This window comes from Galeopterus variegatus, unplaced genomic scaffold, assembly GCF_000696425.1.
Source record: "Galeopterus variegatus unplaced genomic scaffold, G_variegatus-3.0.2 Scaffold734, whole genome shotgun sequence".
NCBI lineage: Eukaryota > Metazoa > Chordata > Mammalia > Dermoptera > Cynocephalidae > Galeopterus > Galeopterus variegatus.
In genome coordinates, this window is record NW_007726845.1 from 27,351 (window position 1) to 46,780 (window position 19,430).

Below are 19,430 nucleotides of genomic sequence, written 5' to 3' on the forward strand. Positions count from 1 at the left end.
TTTTTTTTTTTTTTTTTTTTTTTTTTTTGGTGGTGGGGGGCTTTTTCATATGTATAGATGGCTGGCTTTTAGATAATTTTTAAATATATCATTATTTCTATGTTTCTTGTTTGAAACTTCATAATCCCTTGAAGCCAGGGCCCTTTGCTTGGGTCTGGGTGTCATTTTAGGTGAAGCTGGGAACCCTAGCGCTTAGGGTGAAACCTTGTTACTGGTCCTATATATGTGTCCCCCTCTATGGTCCTGCCATCTCCCTGGAGTCCTGCAAAGGTGTACGTGGCAGAGGAGGATGAGGATTTGTTTAGTTATAGAACCCTAAACCACAGTCCGTAACATTGTCTCAGGGATTTTCTCTTTTCCTTATTTTTATGCTTCTTCCTTAAGCACTCATCAAAAGCAGCGGTCTGTCAGTCTTCCTCGGTAGGGACAAGCCAGCATATCTCCTCAGTGAGTCTAGGGTTTTGACAAACAAAGGCCTAAATGGGCTACTACCCTCAATTATCATCTGCTTTTGGCCTTACAGCACAACTCTCTCCGGAGTAAGAAAGCATAAACACCTGGCTACCATCTCTAAAGTAAGAGTAAAAACTATCTGTGGAGGAAAACATGAGTCGACAGCTCAACAAATTAATACGTATATAAATGATGGTTATTATCTTTAAGAGTTGCTACAGATCACCTGTTTTCTGCCTGTTTGCTGTGAGAAGGGATGGATGCTTGACTGTGGGTAAAGTTCTTGCAGCTAGATTCAGGTATTGTATTATTAGATGAACGTCTGGTGACCTCGTGGTTTTCCACACTTGGATACATCCGGGATCTGGGGTGACAGAGTGCGTTTTTCCCCCAGAGGACCAAGGAGAAGGCTGCATCAACCAGTAGGACCAGGCTCTATCGACCTACCTAAATCTGGTCTGCATGTGGCCGGCAGTGAGAAACAAGGGCACTGCAAAGATGGTCCTTTCCACACTGCCTGGAAGGGAGTCAGGGCCTCAGTGTCTTTTTTCGATTACTGCTTTGCCGTCCAGTCTCTTCCTGGCTTTCAGTGCATAGCTTTCCTCCTACCCTTTCCATGTAACATCACCAGGAGTTGCTTCTGGCTTTTCCTAAATCCTTCATATAGTATCTTTGTTATTTCACCAGAAAAGTAATGTTTAAAGCGTGGAGTCCATTCACCCAGTCAAGAGAAAATGAGCTTAATGAATGGAATGTTAATATCCCAGGAATAAAAGGAAATTGCTACGATTACAAACTGCTGCAATTACAATCTGTAATATAGGTGGTGTGAGTGTCAGATTAGCAGAGGTGAGGATGGTGGTGATGATGATGATGATAGTGATGACAACAATATTGATGATATTGGCTAACATGTATCGCTTGCTATTTATGCATCAGGCACTGTGTCACATGCACTCTTCACAGCAGGTAATCCTCATTTTACAGATGATGAAACAGAGGTCCAGAGATATCATATAACCTGTGTAATGTCACTCAGATAGTACGTGCCTGTTGAAAACTTGCCTAAGTCAATTTATGCATATCCAACTCTTAAGTTCTTTTTGGTAGATAACTGTAGCTGTAAATGGTTAGTGGTGGGTGATAGTTATTTCTCCACAGCTTTGCTATCAGTTTGTAAAAGTAAGACCACTGTACATATAATGAAGCACAATTGTGCTCTACTTTTTGGGAAAATACTTATTAACAAAGTGATGTAAAATTTTATACAACTTATTCTATTATCTCAGTAAACTGCCAGTTCATTGTGCTCTGACTACACCTTCTATGAAAGGTTCACTCAGACACAATCATATTCTGAGGTGGGATTCGCATACCCTTGTAGTTGGTATCAGGCAACAAGAAATCTCAGAATCAACGGCTGGACATAGGACTATGCAGAGATCAAGCCACAGGTGCCATCTCTAAGGGTTAAGAGCTAATTACTTCCTAAAACCTTTCTATGGAATGGGTGGGGAGGCTCCACAATAGTGTCACCAGTCCAAATGATTTGAATGTCATTAATATGACTGGAGAGAGCCCATTATCTAACAAACAAGCCTACGTGTAAAAACTCATTTCTGTCGTATGTTCTGCTAATTGGCAAAGCATCTGGTGTTGAGCTTGATAAGAACAGCTGAGGCACCTATGGTAGCCATGTCTGGAGCATGGCCTTTCTAAAAAGCTTGCTTGCTACCGCTGAGATGTGAATTCCTAATTTGGGGCAAGTAGCTGAAATTAAGTGCCACCTATATAGTGGTACACTGTAGCAATTACAACCAGCTGAAATTTTTCAGTTCACTGTTTTGTATTCCTTGTTTTGTGTCTGTCTCATCCAAGATAAAAACTCCATGAGAGAGCCTTGTTTTTTTGTTTCAAAGGAAATTTCAAAACATGTAATAGTATATGGCACGTAGTAGGCATTCAATAAACATATTTCTAATTTGATGAATAAATAAAGGTGCAAAAGGAGAAGCTACACAAAGCTAAACTTTTCTCTTTCCACCATGATCCTGTGAAATTAAGTCAGCTTATTTAAACAAGTGTCTGGTAGACTCCTAGTCTTTTACTGCAGGTTGCCTGTGAGGGGCCCTATCTGACAAGAAGTTAATCTGGGGCAGTGGAGGTAAGAGTCCGAACACAGAAATTTAAAGAGTTTTTATTGAGACAACTTACTGTAGGGAAAGGTTAGAATGTATCAAAAGTTGGAAGATTGTAATAGATAAATGTGCTATCTATGGACACATTTGACACAATTGGCATTGTTTTTTTTTTTTTTGTCTTTTGTCTGTTTCCGTGTCCGGCAACGGATCGCAACCCTCAGTGTTGCCCCCGCACCGGACCGGGGACCGGCAACGGGACCGCAACCCTTGGTGTTGTCCCCGCGCCTCGCTCAGCCAGTGAGCGGGAACCGGTCTGTATGTGGGATCCGAACCCTCGGGCGGGAGCGCCGCCACGCTTCCCAAGCGGCGCACTATCCAGTGCTATATAATTAATCACTAAAATGAGCAAAAGCCTAAAGCATTATCAGGGAATGATTCACTTGTGTTTGGAAACAGCTTTAATTTCTAAAGTCATATAACACATTAACAGTAATGATAGCATATATTCTTTAGCATGCTCTCCACAATTCTATCATTTGGATCACCAAGAAATATTTAATTTTAACTAACCATGACGTCATTTTTCACAAAGTATCACATATTAGTTATATATCAGGTAAGAAAATAAATATATATATTTTAACATACCACACTACATTACTGAACTTCTTTCATATTCTGTTAAAACACAAGCAATGAGTGGATTCTCTTTAGTTCAAACTGGAAGTAAATTAATTCAATAAAAAAGGTTGATACCAAAGTGATAGACCTTTTCTTCATCAAAATGACCCAATATAGCCTTCTCCCTGCCTGTGAGGGAGTCTTGCCTATAAGTGACCATGTTCAGAGGATCCTGGAGAGGTGAGAAGTTCAGTTCCAGAATTGACCTGATGTTCCACTGATATTTTCTGATACTCCACTAAGGAGTATCACTTACTTATCCTTTCAACATCACTTACTACCCGTCTCTCGCGAGTCATCTGTGAGTAACAAACTCCACTGATCTCAAGTTTTAAATGAGCAGCCAGCAAGAAGGCTTTTCCAGTCTTCAACCACATGAATCCCTCTGGATGGGTCTAGCGCAGTGAAGGCACACCCTCTGTGCTCCCTTCTCCCTGCCAGCCTCTGCTGGTGTTCTGTCCGTGTAATGCAGATCTCTGCCACACAGAAATCAGAGGAGCTCATCTCTTCCTCTGGGTCTGAGATCTGGGGATGCCATACTCTGCAGCTGTGGAGACTGGTTGCTAACAGTCAGAAACTTGTATTTAGTTTTCCTGGGTATTTATTACATTTGTAGGAACCAAAAAGTGATATGTTCTTTTTACTGATGTGGAAACAAGCCTCATAGTGTTTCTTCAGAAAGAAGCAGCCAGAAACAGATCTGCTCTGAGATGACTTCTTTACTAATGCTCAAGCCTTCCCACTGCCACCAGGGGGCACCTGCAACACAGATTTAAGTTGGATTGCATTTAAATGGGATTGTCCTATGGTGGGACACCTCTTTTGGAAATGTGTTGTAAAAACCCTGCCCTATACTTCTCAACTTTCTTCCATCTCTTCTTCCTTCTTGGCTGCTCCTGTCATATGTCTGGAGTCCAGAATGAAACTTGCCTGTGATTGCCAAAGTCTTCCAACCACAAGACCAGTCTATGCCTCAGGGCTACTTCGTTGCTTTTAAATCCTGATAAATTATGGTGTCATAATCAATTCTTCCCAGATTGCGGGTGATTGCAATGACCTCCCTCCCCTGCCTCTGCTCATTAGAGTATATCCTATATAGTGTGAAGAACTAAATGCATGCTCGGTTTGAGCCCCATGTGTCTATTTTCAACCTCTTTTAAGGACAGAAATTGAATTCAGTTACTTTATAGTCCTTTTAGTCATTTAATGGCTTTACTTCTCTCCAGTTAACCAAATTAGGAACAACTTAGTCCTCAGGGATTCATTCTGTGCCACACCTCAATATTTCACCTCCCCTACCCCCAAAATGCAGTTTTACTATAATATAGCAATTCAGTTCATTCATGCATTTATTCATTCATCAGTTTATATAGGAAATCTTTATTTAATGCCTATTAAGTGCCAGGCCCTGGGCTAAGTGCTAAGGCTGTTAATTGTGAACAAAAGAGATATTCACCGTGCTCTTGGGGACCTGACACTGTAATGGGAAAGAGATAGTACTCAAATATATATACAGAGATATAAATACAAATTGATAAATGACATTAGAGAAAAATACAGAGGGCTCTAGGAATATAGTAGGGGCAGCTGTTAGAGTATGTAATGTCTTCCATTGCACTATCTTCATGTTATCACATTAGTAAACATTTGAGCTCCTTGAAGGTAGGGTCTGTATTCTTTTATTATTATATCCCACTCACTTTTATCAATGATTGGAAAAATATCTACTATATAGTTTACATGTATGTGTCCTACGTTCAATTCTTCTAAGTGTTTCCAACACAAGGAACATCTTTGGAACTAACCCTTGGAACATCTAGTATACAACTTTCTACTTAGTTGGTACTCAGTAAATTTGCTTGGATATAATTGTATTGCCAAACATTACACCATGCACAACCCATTCTCACAAAAGAAATTATTCAAACTATTTTGAATAGCTGAAACGAATCATTCAAACCCTTTTTTGTTTGAAATCACTACTTCGAGTCCTCTAGAGAATTATCTTTCTCTGAGACTTGAATTAAACTTTCACCGAGCCTTGAATTAAACTTTCACCCAGGCATTTCCAATTGACTTTATTTCAAAACAAGTTTTTCTTTGTAAAACCATAGAATAACAAGGGGGTCAGGAAGGAAAGGAGATAAAAATCATTTCTTGTTACCAAGCATTAATGTAATGTAGCCAGGAAAAAAATGCCTAGTGTGCAGTCAAATAAAGCCAGAGACTGAGTCTGAAATAGTAAACCAATTAGAAAAATTTTTACCTCTGGGTAGAGTTGTTTTTGACATTAAATTAAAGTCAGATACATTCAAGTTTATCTTTAAAGGGGAAAATAATTTGGTAGGTTTGAGCTTTTGTTTTGTTTGATTTTCCATTTAGTTTGGTCTTTCCCCCCCATATTTATGTGTATGAGGTGGGGATAAAGGCCAAAAGCAAGATGAAATGTATTTCAGAAACTCTTGAGGAGAAAAACAAATGAGTAACTTTGTGAAAAAAGCAAAATGATTAAAGGGGGTTGAACTTCAGCATCTGTCAACTATTCAGTCATTAAACTATCATTTTATTAGCAGAAATATAATATTATTCATTTTTGGAATGATCTCAAACTCCTAATTTAGTCCAATGGACTTTCAAACTTACATATTCTAACTTTTTAATGTCCTACACTTGAGCCTATAGCAAGCCAGAAGATGAAGCCATAGAAAGAAGTGTTTTCCAAAGCACTGCATTCCCTTTCTCCCGTACATCCCCAGGGCAAACGTGAAGAAAAGAGTAACCCAGTGTTCTGCTATGAGGAGAATATAATTTTGTATAAGAAATGTTATAAATGGTAGTTGATTTCTAGATCATCCCTCCAAAATAAACCGAAAGAAACAAAAACCTAAAAACTACCCAAGCAGCAATATACATAAAGTAGCACTAGGGTTCTGACTCATCCTGGTTTTCAAGACATTTAAAAAACATTGTCCTAAAAGCCTTTGTGGGATGTCTTATTTAACCACCATCTATGAGCAGCATTTTTATGGAAAAATGCATCCTGAAATAGTTAGCCAAAGAAAATTTGAAACACATTGAGTTCATAAGATGGGATGACATCTCTTTACAGAGACAGTCTTAGAAGGCACCTTTCGATAGTTTTACCTGTTTCTTGTTTTCATATCGAATTTACTGCAGGCTAGGTGCTAGAGAGAGGTCTGTCCATCATCCATCCCTTCATCAAAAAGGGGATGCTGAGTAAGGCAGCCTCACCTCATACAGCTTTCTGCTTTTCCTATCGCACTTCACATTCATACAGTATATATTACTTTTAAACTCCTTAAAATGGTATTTGCACACCCTTCTCTTTGCCCAGAGGGCCCATCCGTCCCTCTTTTGCCCACCTGGCTAACCGCTGCTCATTCTCTAGCTCCACATTTGTCTCTCCTGAGAACACCCCTTGACCACCCTTTGGGACATTGGTAATTCCTCTGCCAGGGCTCTGCTACCTTCTGGATATTCTCTCCTTAAGCAGCTACTTGTGATTGTTTCTAAGTCTAAGACCTCAGTAGGCTATAAGCACCTTGAAAGTATCATGTACTGCCTGACAAAGTAAACATGATCAATGAGTAAATTAATAAGGACTAAATGAATGAGTTTGTGAATGATTATTTTGAAAACACCCAACTCCTTGTCCTAATTACCCCTAATGTTCAACTATTACTTTTTCACCAGGCGATCACGCACAAATATCTTTCTGCTTTTTACAAAAGCAAATGGCTCAAATGGGGCAAAAGAATGAAAGGAAAAAGAAACAGAAGTTGAGAGGGGGGAAAAAATCAAAACAAAAACCTAAAGAGCTGACCAAGCTAAAAGCAAAACATATGAAAGATGTTCATTAGATGATCTTTATCTAAATACTGGTTAGTACAATATGGGGTCAAGGTTGTAACCGGAAACAGTTGCTGCATGCATTTCCCTTATGTACAGAAGTAGGGGCATGTGGGGCCAGGAGAAGTGTTACAAATGAAGTTCTTCACGGGCTGGGGGTGGACCTGTGTCTCTGACTGCAGTACTACACATTAGCCAGCAGAGGGTAGCCATAAACATCATGTGCATTTCTTCCCAGATAAAGTATTCTTCATATTTCACAAAAGTATAAAAGGAGCAAATCTTGTCTCCAGAGGTAGAATATGGAAGATGGAGGGTGCAGTAATTCCTTAGTAACTTGTGGGAAATATTTTGGATGTTTCAGTTTGGTGCTTGAATCTAGGGAACACGGGTTGAGTTTGGTTGGAAAAATGACTACGCAGTTAGAACTCACTTTGAAGAAGTGGTATTATATGTCCTGTGCTGTGCTAAGTGACTCACACGCATTCGTGTATTTAATCACCACCAAAAATCTCAGGATGTGCTATTTTTCGGTCCTAAGTTTTAGGCACAAAAACTAAACTTTAGATAATTTAAGTAACTTGCCGAGCCTGGAATCAAAGCAACACTTATTCTTACTCACTATGTTATATAAGCTCCCTCAGCAGAACTTTCCCCATTTTCTCCATAACGCTGTGCTCAACTGAGCTCGATCTGATGTGGCGTGGGAGGGACCCAAAGTGGCTTGTCAGTGAGAGCGTCCCAGGGAAAGAACTGAACCAGAAAGTAATGAAAAGGAAAAGACACTGCAGAGGCGACTAATTCTAAATCATAGTTTCAAAATCATATTTACTATACTAAAAGAAATTATGATGTGATAATTAGATACAAGTATAATTCAAAAAGTTCATGGAAAGGTTCGAATTATATTTTAATTCTTCTTTTCCATGAACTTTTTGAAGTACCCTCATATGTATGGGGTTTTTGTAAGTTGCTACAATAGGGTTCCTTTTTCTTCCTAATATGCATAATTACTGATTTTTTAGGCATTTTATTGACTTAAATTTCCTCATCACTGTCTCCCTATGAATAAATGGGGAAAGCATATTTATTATAGCAAAATTCTATCCTGCCACATTGTGAACCCTATCGCAGTTCTTTAAGACTTTGGTTATGATTAGCATTGACTGGCAGATAAATGTTAGCAGATTTGTGAGGGACAAAATCAAGATATTTTTAGTTCATTTTGGCAAAATTTTTGAATGTTTACTGTGTTGCCAAACATCGTGCTAGACAGAGGGTTTCAAAGGTATTTAAGATTTGACTTCTACCCTCAGAGTTCTCATATCTGACTTGGAAAATAGACATATATCAATAACCCTAGCACAATATGATAAGCCCTATCTTAAATGCACATGTCAAGTGCTAATGTGACAGGGAAAAAACAGCTTTGGGGGGCTCCCAATATACAATAGCTTGTCCTATGGATTAATATTTAAGATCCGTGTAGTGCTTTTTGAGTTTGGTATCATGATAAAGTGATGGATAGCTTAAGAAGTTAGTTTTTAAACTGAGCTGAGAAGAGTTGCACCCTGTGATGAAAGCGTACCCACGGTTCTGACCATATCTACTCACTCAGGTGCTGAAGATACGAAAGAGTAGGAAATGCTGCTATGGTCAATCCATTGGCATTAATACTCATCCACTGAGGGCTCCCTGCATGTAAGATATGTCAACGGCCATTATGGAGCAATGGGCAAGGGACTGGAAAAGAAAACTTCACGGAGAAATAAACCACCAAGAAGGGACCATTTAATTTTATAGCTGGAAATGGCTCAAGAAAACATCTAGGCTAACTTTGTCATTTTATAAATGAGGAAACTACACATGACCAGTCTGGCAATAAAAATGACTATTTTTTTCAAATGCTATACATCTTGTTAATAATGGCTGGGACGAGAACCCTTGGAAGACTGGTAGGCAACACAGTGACTAGTTCTACCTGTGAACCCTAGGCTCAGATGGCTCAGGCTCTGGTCCCATCTGCACCACATACTGGCTGGGTTATCTTAAGTGAGTTATTTAAACTCCTTGAAATTCAGTTTCCTCATCTATAAAATGGAAGTAATACTATAGTATCTGTCATCTACATTTAAAACAATAATTAAGATTAAAATGAGATAATTAACTAGAGAGGTAATAAGAGCTTGGCAAATGTTAATTATTAGAACTCACACATCCCGGTTTCTGCATTAGTACTCTTTCTGCCACAAGAATGAAATAAGTGAAATGGATTTTGTTCATTTTTATTTCTCTGACACAGAAAGAAATCTCTTTTTCAGATCTGTGTGCTCATGCCGTGTTCTTGTTCTCCCATACATCTTTTCTTTCAGGGCCAAGGAGATTAAGATCAAGTTGGGAATTCTTCTCCAGAAGCCGGACTCGGCTGTTGACCTTGTCATTCCATATAATGAGAAGCCAGAGAAACCAGCCAAGACCCAGAAGTGAGTCATGAACATGGATTCCACTCATTTTCCTCCAGAGCATGGCTCTTGTTCAAGTGTGTGGTGCCATTCCCCATCTGTAGAACCGCCCCCTTCAATTACTCATTGAAGATCCTAAAAGCCCTCAGAGAGCTGGTTTGTAAATGAGCATTTCTTATTTTCTTTTTTTACTATCCCATGTCTGGAGCATAATATCGTCAGAATACTTTAAAAAGAGAAGATAGGGCCCTGACTTATCTTTGGGGAGACATACCATGCTTTACAAAATGGCACCAGCCACCTCCTCAGTTATTTATCACACAGAAGTGCAGTACAAATACCTGAATACCTGTTCATTGACTACCTTGGGTCAGGTAACCATCCCTCAATGCTTCCCTGCTAAAGAAATATCCAAGGCTGCTTCCTCAGCAGGAAGATGCAAGTGAGAACGTTTCCCTCTGGAAGATACTAAGGACAAAGCAGACAATTCAAGTCTAGTAGTTACTTCTCCAAAGTAGTGTCCCCTCAAGGTCCAACAGAGGAGCAGAAGACTTACTTAAGGGAGAAATGAATACTTGACAGCTATTTCTATTTCATACACATCAAGTATTTTTCCCAACCAATAAGTCAATATTCCTGATCGGGTTTCTGCAATCCTCCCTCACGCCTCCCCCACCCCCACCTCTCTATACACACGTCCTCCTGTCAATTTAGGCATGTTGGGAAACTGTAGTTCTAAAGAGTCAAGATGTTATGGCAGTGAGTCCCACTCTCACAATTTACATTTGTCCTACACTAAATTAATTAACACTACATTCTCATTGTTTATTATCCTTCCACTAACTACATAGACCATCACTGCCTAAACAGATGCATTCCATCTTCTTTTTAAAACAGAAATACCCATAAAAATCAAGGAGGGAAAAAAACCCAAATGTATCCAGCCTCCTTCACTCTGCTACCCTAAAAGCTTTGAGGAGATCACAGAAGTGTGGTAAAAATACAGAAGTCCCTTTTAACCTCCATCTCTCTTTTTCAATTTAACATTTGTATAAATTGGCCAACCTGTCCTTCCCCAAATGACCTTCGACTTAATATAGCTGGATTTGTTGGGAGATAGAGAGATGGGTTATTCTTTTAAAAAATCTTTTCCCGGGCAGGCCCGGTGGCGCACTGCTACAGTGCGCTGCTTGGGAGCGCAGTGGCGCTCCCGCCGAGGGTTCGGATCCCACATGCAGACCGGTTCCCGCTCACTGGCTGAGCGAGGTATGGGCACAGCACCGAGGGTTGCGATCCCGTTGCCGGTCCCGGTCCGGTACGGGAGCGACACTGAGGGTTGCGATCTGTTGCCGGACACGAAAAAAGACAAAACGGAAAAAAAAAAAAAAAAAATCTTTTCCCATTAGTCTAAGTAGATATTTTTATTCTTCTCTTTTTATTGCTTCAAAGTGATCCCAAACTGGAAGTGAGGCATAATTGAGTTCTCTACATATTAAAAGGGGGAAGCTGATTCGATGTGAAGCAGCAGGCATCGAGCCCGAGTGAGGAATAAGACACACATTTTACAGAAGTGACAGGTCAAAAAGTCTGTTTTGAAGTAAACAGTGTGGTAATTATTGATCTGTTGGAATTAACTTTAAAAACTATAGTACTACATGTCCTGCTTTGATTCTCTGCTTTCATAACCCAATAGACACTTGAACTATGTGGCTTAACAGGGATTCAGAGAGAAGCAGTTTTGAAGGAAAACCTGCAGCTGACATTTATTGGATTATTTGCTTCTCTTGTCTTCCGTCCTCTTTCTTTTTACAGAAGTCTGAATTGTTTTGGAAATATCCTTCAAATCCTGTGTGAATACTTGTGTGTCTCCACTGCATTTTTAAGAGTGACCACTAAAAAAGTCTCCCACTCTCTTCCAAAACCAGGGACCTCATCTCACCTCCTCATGTTTGGCAAATTTTTGTGAATTTACTGGACAGGAAAAGATCGTGTTCTGCGTGAGCTCAATCGATTTTTCTTTGTATTTTTAAAATTTCCCTGTAATTTTTCTCCATGTTCTTCTCTCTGAGAAGAAAATAAACCTTCTCTTGACTGAAGGTATTTTTAAACCCTTTCATCTTCTTTCGGTGATTGACATCAGTAGAATCCCTTTTTAAAAAGAACATTTTCTATTTTTTTACCTTCTCATTGGAAAAAAAAAAATTGGAGTGTTGAGAAAATAGAAAAAAGCTGCTCATATCCTTACTCCCCAGAGCCATCTTCTGTTGCCATTCTAGTAGTCTCGATTTTTCTTTTTCCCTCTGGACCCTCTTCCACTGTGAACGAACAAGTACTGAAAAATACTCTCGCAGCTCTTCGCCCCTTCTGTTCTGAGAGCTTTCGCCTACTTTCCTTGGCTAACTCTAGAAATAGAAGTTGACACTCACTTTTCCAGTATTTTCCTTATCTCCTCGCTGGGCTGAAGCCTCACTACTGCTCTGCAGCTGTTGTCTCTAAGGCCTCGTCTTTGACTCAGCTGTAGAACTTGACTGCTCCTCAGCTGACCTCCTTTTTAAAACTCTCTTCCTCAATTTCTACTCCTATGTTCTCCCCCTGCCTTTCCTTTCCCTTTTCCACTGTTGCCCACCCTCTATATATGAGCATTCCCTAAGGCTCTGCACCTAATGGCCGGAATAAAATTCCTGAAAATGACATAATTAGTCAACCACGTAAGTTTACTTTGTGATAACTGTTATCATAGCTTATAATACAATCAGTTGCAAAATGTTAGGAGCTGATACAGATATACGTATAGTTTATTTTATATTCTAAATGTTCCTTTTTCTTCTTGCCTATGTCACCTATTTTTAACTACATTTTTGTTGTTGTGTTTACCATTTTATAGCTCTAGAATGACTTCCACACATAAACAGTGCCTAGCCCATGCTAGTGGAGAACAGTTACAGAATGTTTTCATGCACATACTCCTGCCTGGTTAACTGCACAGCGAGCCTCAATGTAAGGATTACAGTTGTATGTACAGTTTTTGGTGCACGTATGAACCCCAAAAAGTAACAGTTTTTTAAAATCTGTATCCCTATCCGTGATGCCCGTGTCACTGTTGGCCATGGTCTGAGGGCTCAATGAATGTTCATGGACTTGAGCCTGGCCATGAGTCGCCTGCACTCAAGTGCAGAAAGAAAGAGCAGGGCAGGCACTTATAAGTCCAATAAATGACTTGAATTTCATTTGCCTTGGCAAGAGCAAGAGCATGTGAGAACATTACCAGGAATGTTTAAATATGTGTCAGGCGCTGTATAGATTAAAAACCAAACCAAACCAAACAACAACAATAAAAAACCCAACTGCTGGTACTGCGAGAGGTTTAAAACACTTTCTCATGGTTACAGCAAGTTAGTGTCAGAGTTGCCAACAGCTATAGTGATGGCTCATGGGACTAGTCATTGAAATCTAAGTTTTGGGTTATTTCAGCTTTCATCAACCAGGCTAACTCTGGGTAATATGAACCATCATTCATTTACTTGTTAATCTGACTCACATTCCTTGTAGGGTGGATGGATGTAGTAGGAGATATGCCATAGGATAGGGAAGAGTGCAAAAAGTTCTTTGTGCATGACGGGCTATACCTTATGTACATCAGTGCCATGTGAGAGATTCATTGAGTAAATGTGGTAAGAGTACAGTAAAGAGAGAGAGCACTTCCAGCAAAGATAGTCAGTTCCCCAGCCAGGTAGCATTTACACCAGGCATTCTAAAATACGCAGTTAATCATCTCTGTAAATGTTTATCTTGCCTTTCATTTGAATTGGCTTCCTCTCCCTCTCCCCCACACCCACACACAGAGACTTCAGGTCCACCCTGTGTGGGGAGCTATTTGACCTTGCAAACCAGGATGCTTATTGGTCATTTACATCTGCATCTAACTTGCTTTCAGAGAAGTCAGACTTAATAAGGGCTGGCAAATTCTGAGAATCGGGACACGATGAACCTCCGTTATCCCCTAGGCTGGTAATCAGAACACTGGGCTTCATGCTGTGGGGGATGTGTCCTGCTTGACCGTGTCCTTAAATCAATTTGGACTAATTTCACCCCAAGCGGGCTCTGCACATGTCCTTTTCAGGAATTTAATCTTGGGCGTGATGTGTTGCTGATATTGACCATTAGTCTGGTCTCACAAGACCACTTTGGACAAATCACGTCTGGTAACATGCTTAAGTTTGGTGCACCTTCTCGTGTTTCTTCTTCCTGTGCTCCTCTATACTAACCAGAAGAAAACGAGGTCAGGAGGCGATTTCATTTTATGGGAATATTTATAAAATCATGAAATTCAGTGAGTGAACCAGGTCTTGCCTTTGCTCTGAGTCAGTTTTTTTGTTCAGTAACTTAATGTCCTGCTGCTTCTGTCAACAATTAATAGGGACTTGATGTCTGTCTACAATGTGCAAAACATTGAACCTACTGTAGTGAAGAAATTGAGATTTGTAAGGACTTGCACCTATGCAGGTATGAAATAATATGTACATGGAAAGAGTTCTCAATAGGAGGCAATATACAGGAGACAAAAGGAGTTACTGACCGACCTCTAGAAAATAAGTTGTTTTTCCTGGTTAAAAGTAAAACACACTTGTAACCTCCTCTTCAGGCCATTTCCCCTTCCTGTGCTCCATTATAGCAGCCAGAGGAAAAAGAGGAGTAGGAAGGCAGCTCACTTGTTAGAAATAAATTTTCGAGGAAGTAGTACGTTTTTAATCTTGTTTCTAGCCAGGAAAACAGATATCATCTTAGATTATTTCACAAGCTTTATTACCCTCATTTTCAGCAACTTTAACTTTCAGAGAATGAACACATAAAACTTTATAAAAGTTATACAATTAGGACTCAAAATCTGTAAATGTTCTGCAATGAGGAATAGAGAAGTAAGGAACTTACTCACCATATGTTAGCCAGAAAACTTACTGCTGTCTTGGACTCCTTATTACATAAATAAAATAGGGCTGAATCTGAGCCTGGGGCAGCAAAATGAAAAGTAGAATAAGCAGTTGTCTTATCATTGCCAGTGGCTAACCTGAATAATTAGAAGCCCCCAAATATTATTCTATAAAATACTAGAAGCAGGAATTTTCCTGGATTGTCTGGACATTTGGGAAACAATGTAAGAGCTACGGAAATTCCAGTTTAGGAAAAACACCTCCATTGACCTTAATATTCCGTCAGTCTGTTCTTACTTGACAATGAAGAAGTCACATGGCAATGCAGGAGTTCAAGCAGGGTGAGCCTGGGAGGGCACAGTCTCCCAGACCCGACACATCCTGCTGGGAGAGAAAGATCTGCAGTTAAAATGAAATAGCTGCAGGGTTCCTGCATGTATGAATGTTAAAATAAAAACAGCCTAAGGGGAAATTATATGTTGACTATTACCTTCTCATTTTGAGTCAGCATCTCAAGCATTTGTATGCAACATTCTTATTCAGGATATATTAAACACTTTTCTTCTCAGAAATGGTAAATCTTAAAAAATAGTACCCTGTCCTAATTGAGTAGGAAAATGCACTTAGTTGTTTTTGTTTTTGTTTTTTAATGCTGACTTGCTATGATCACCTTCCCAACGTGAGGCAGCATTACATGTACATCTTCCACTAGTCTGAATGAGATGGCCTTGGAATGTGAATGTGGAACCAAATCCCCACTGCTGATTAAATCAGGCAGTAAGGCAGTGAACATGAGCACAATCCCTGTAACAGGACAAACAGATTTCATTCACTTATATTTGGAAGAAAGACCACAGTTGGAACCACTGTCATGGGATATACAAGAATACAAAGACATAGCTTCATGACAAATAAACTCTACTTCTAAAAAGGGACAGACCTAACCAATTGTTCAAAGAGATGAAGATGTTCAATATAGATGTATTATAGCAAACCCAGCTCATTAAACCTGATCATCACAAGGAAAATAACTCAGACTTTCTTATCCTGATGATGAGTCATCAGTGGTATCATTTTGATCTAAGAAAAATGGGACAAGTCACTGTTGGTGTATATGGCTAACTTCCTACTTATGCTGTCACCTTTTTCATTCCTTATTCTTGATTTAGACCCTCAATGGATGAGGCCCTGCAGTGGCGTGATTCCCTGGACAAGCTCCTGCAGAACAACTGTAAGTTCGCATTGTTTTTTATAAGGACCAGGGTAGGGACAGAGACACGGAACACCTCTGTGTTTCTCAAGTCCTTCCCCAATTTTGACACTTCTTCAATTTTTCAAAGTGGTCTCAACAAGGAAAAAGTATCATGGGAACAAGGTTATCCAACTCACAAAAACAGCAAGGAACATGGGACTGTGGGAGAATGCAAAAATAAGGTGACCTGAAGACTCATGGTGGCAGGGGTATTTCCATCTGTCCTGCTTACTTATGTGAGTCAGAACAATTGGCTCAACCTATGTGCTTTGTAATATTCTCATCAGCAAAATAGAGAAACTTTCCCAGTCTAGCCTCATAATGGAGTGATACGAATTGGTTATAGCAGTGTAAGATCACTGGACAAGTCATGGGTAGTATGTCCTACTTCAAACTGCTATTAACCACCCTTGTGACCTGAGGTGGGTTGTTATCTCCTCCAGCCTTGGTTTCCTCTTCTGGCAGCATGGCTTTTACATCTTCATTTAAGACATGACAAAGGTGCTGACCAGTGAAAAGTTTGTTTCCGAACTAATGCCGAAACACCAATGAGTACCACTTGCCTTTCCCCCAATCCAAAGTCCTTACTCATTCCCAAAGCTTACAGTATCAAGTTCAAATTTATAATGTTCATGATTCACCATAAGTATATGGCTGGCCTGTAAAAAAATTGAACTGTTCTCTGTTCTATATTGGATTTCTACATGTAATCCCTTTGGCTAGAATACCTTGTATTCATATCTTTATCTGTTGAAATTCTCACTCTCCTGCAAGAGCTAATCTAAATATTAACTGCTTAGTCTTTGACCATCCCAAACAATTTATCCATCCTCTCAATTCTAGAGTCATTTGTCTGCACGTCTTTTATGCCACTTAATACTTAAACTGCCTTGTATTCTATTCATAGTTGTCACCCTTCTATGATATATTATAAACTCGTCGAAATCCAGGGCTTAGTTTTTTCACCTGGATAATTTCACAACAGAAAGTGCAAAGATGGGGAAAACAAATATTTGCTGAATAATTCACTCTAAAAGCATGATTCATTTTACGATATGTAACCCATGTTTCTCCATCTTCACCACTAGAATGGACCATAAAACATTGTTAGATGCTTTGCAAAAATAAAGATTTAAAAAGTATTTCTCACAAGACCATCATGATTAATGGGCACATGGGCACAGACTGGGTGACAAAGGATGTATGTTGAATTGTATGTGCACACTTTTTGCTTCTGTTTACCTGTGATAGAATCAATTTATCTCTTGCTCTCTCTCTCTCTCTCTTTTTTATTTGGAGACAGAACACCAAAACTTTTAATTTGGTACTTTCTCAATCTCATTCATGTCTGATTCTCTTTTATTTCTTGGGCTCAACAGAGTACCCTGCCCTGACACATATAAGGTATTCAACAAATATTTATTGAATGGATGAGTAAACGAATGAATGAATTTCTCCTCTTGGACCTAGAAATTCTATGAGGTCATCTAGGAGAAAAATATTTATCAGTTGACTTACTGTCTTACCCTAGTGGTTTTGGAGTCAATAGCAGTTTGACACATGGCCTATTGATAAATTATAAATGCTAAGTATCCTGAGTACAGGTATCTATTGCTATTGTCAAAAAACCTGAAAGTTAGCAGAGCAACTTTCATGTTTTCAAAGCTCTTAAGGAGGAGGATAAATATTTATGTGCTCATATACAATCCTGTTCAGTCACACTGATCCTTAGGGCCACTTGTTCATATATTTTAGGCTTCTAGAGGACAGAGAGTTTATTGGGATAAGAAAGCTAAGGGTTGGAGTTAAGCCAGAGGCAGTTAGTGTTAACACCTTAGCATTTGTTAAGGGACTGAGGATTTTCATCTTGCAACCAAATGATTACCATGGTGTGAGCTTAAGGCTTGAGATTCTCACAGTAATACTTTCTACTTCTCAGAGGGGAAAATACATATGCACCTGTGTATGTTTGTAATAATATACATTATTTCATTTTATTGTGTATAATATATATTTTAAAAGTATATATGGGTATGAATTTGTGTATATAGTATGTGTGTTTATGTGTTCTTGTATGTGTGCATGTGTGTATAATCTTAAGTTCCACCTAATTATGCTCTGAAGTAAATAATATTTTAAAGACTTGGGCTATTAATATTTCCAAAACAATAACTTAAAAAGCATTTGATAACTATTCTAGTCACTTTTTCCCTTGAAAGTGGCACCTATTCATTGAAACTAACTTGAGTTAAAAAAAAAAGGGGGTTTATGGTATGGGTATAGAGATCTGACAGAAACGAAGGAGAAAGCCGTGCTCCGTGGGACACGAAGCCATCAGTGAGTAGGGCGGTCTCTCCGTCTCTATTTCACTGTTCTTACTGTCTCTTTGTCTCTCTCTTCTTTATCTTTCATCTTCCCCTCTCTATGCTTCTCTCTATGACTCTCCTTTCTCTGTGTCTCTCTCGTCACTCTGTCTGCTCTTTGCTTCTCTCTGTCTGGCTATCCTTAGAGAAAAACCAGTGGAATGATAAGCAGGCACAAATCATTTTACCCCAACAACACTGACTTGAAAGAACAACATTCGATTTATTCCCCAAAACATCAGCTGCTGTGCACCACAAAAACTCTAAGCCAAACTTTGGCAACTCAGTTCTTATGAGATGCTCTTATTTGAATTTGTTAAGATGAACAGTCTATAACCAGAAGATACCTACCATTAGCTATAATTGATACAAAATGGGTAATGAAGAAAGGTACATGTGAGAAATCTATGCATCTAAAGCTTAGCCATCCCTTCTTGAATGTTTGATTTGATAAACTTTAACCACTTAATCTTGAGGAACGGCATCTTTGTTGAATTATGAGGGACATTTGGCATTCTCTCGTGCTAATGTAGGACATTGACTCTCATGATTGGTATAGTCCCCAAGCATTTGTTAAATTCACATCTTAATTTTTCTTGTGTGGAAGTAAAATGAATTCGTACCAACCTTCTAAAAAAAAATAAGACAGTTAAGCTGCTACTTAATCTTTTCTAGCAAGGTTTCTCCTACCTTTCTTCATTTTTAAAATAGTTGTTAATCGTCCAATGTATTTGACTCTGTTCTAAAAGGATATCAACTTACATGTTTTACCTTCTTACATGTTGTGCCTTCAATTCTATAGGAGAAACCATCTGTTTTCATTTAGTAGGTCCATGGGGCACATAACGAGTGTGTTGTTCTTTACACACAAAATTAGATTGCACGTGGGAGTTTAAATAAGACAGTGACATTAAGTAATTCCCCCACATAACTGTTCTTAAGAGTAGAGAAAGAATGAAACACAGATGAGTAGATGCAAAGGGTTTTTTTTTTTTTTTCTTTGTCCTTTTTGAGACCGGCTGCACCGCGCTCAGCCAGTGAGTGAACCAGCCATCCCTATATAGGATCCGAACCCGCGGCAGGAGCGCTGCTGCGCTCCCAGCACCGCACTCTCCCGAGTGCACCACGGGCTCGGCCCAGATACAAAGTTTTTATGTAGATCCCCTTTCCTTGAGACATCCTTGATATGTGGCTCTTCCATGGGGAACAAAATAGCCTGGATCCAGCCCCATCTTCTTGTTTCTGTCTTTGCACTCTCCTTTTGGTTCTCTCTCTTTGGT

At 39.3% G+C, this 19,430-nt stretch overlaps 1 protein-coding gene across 1 annotated transcript in view; it reads left to right on the plus strand.

The window, feature by feature from the left end:
- Positions 1-19,430, plus strand: part of RGS5 (regulator of G-protein signaling 5) — a 52,765-nt gene that overhangs the window by 23,250 nt on the left and 10,085 nt on the right. Inside the window, exons 2-3 of the mRNA XM_008571922.1 lie at positions 9,518-9,628; positions 15,705-15,766. Of these exons, the coding sequence (XP_008570144.1) occupies positions 9,518-9,628; positions 15,705-15,766 (173 nt within the window). The remainder of the gene's footprint in view (positions 1-9,517; positions 9,629-15,704; positions 15,767-19,430) is intronic.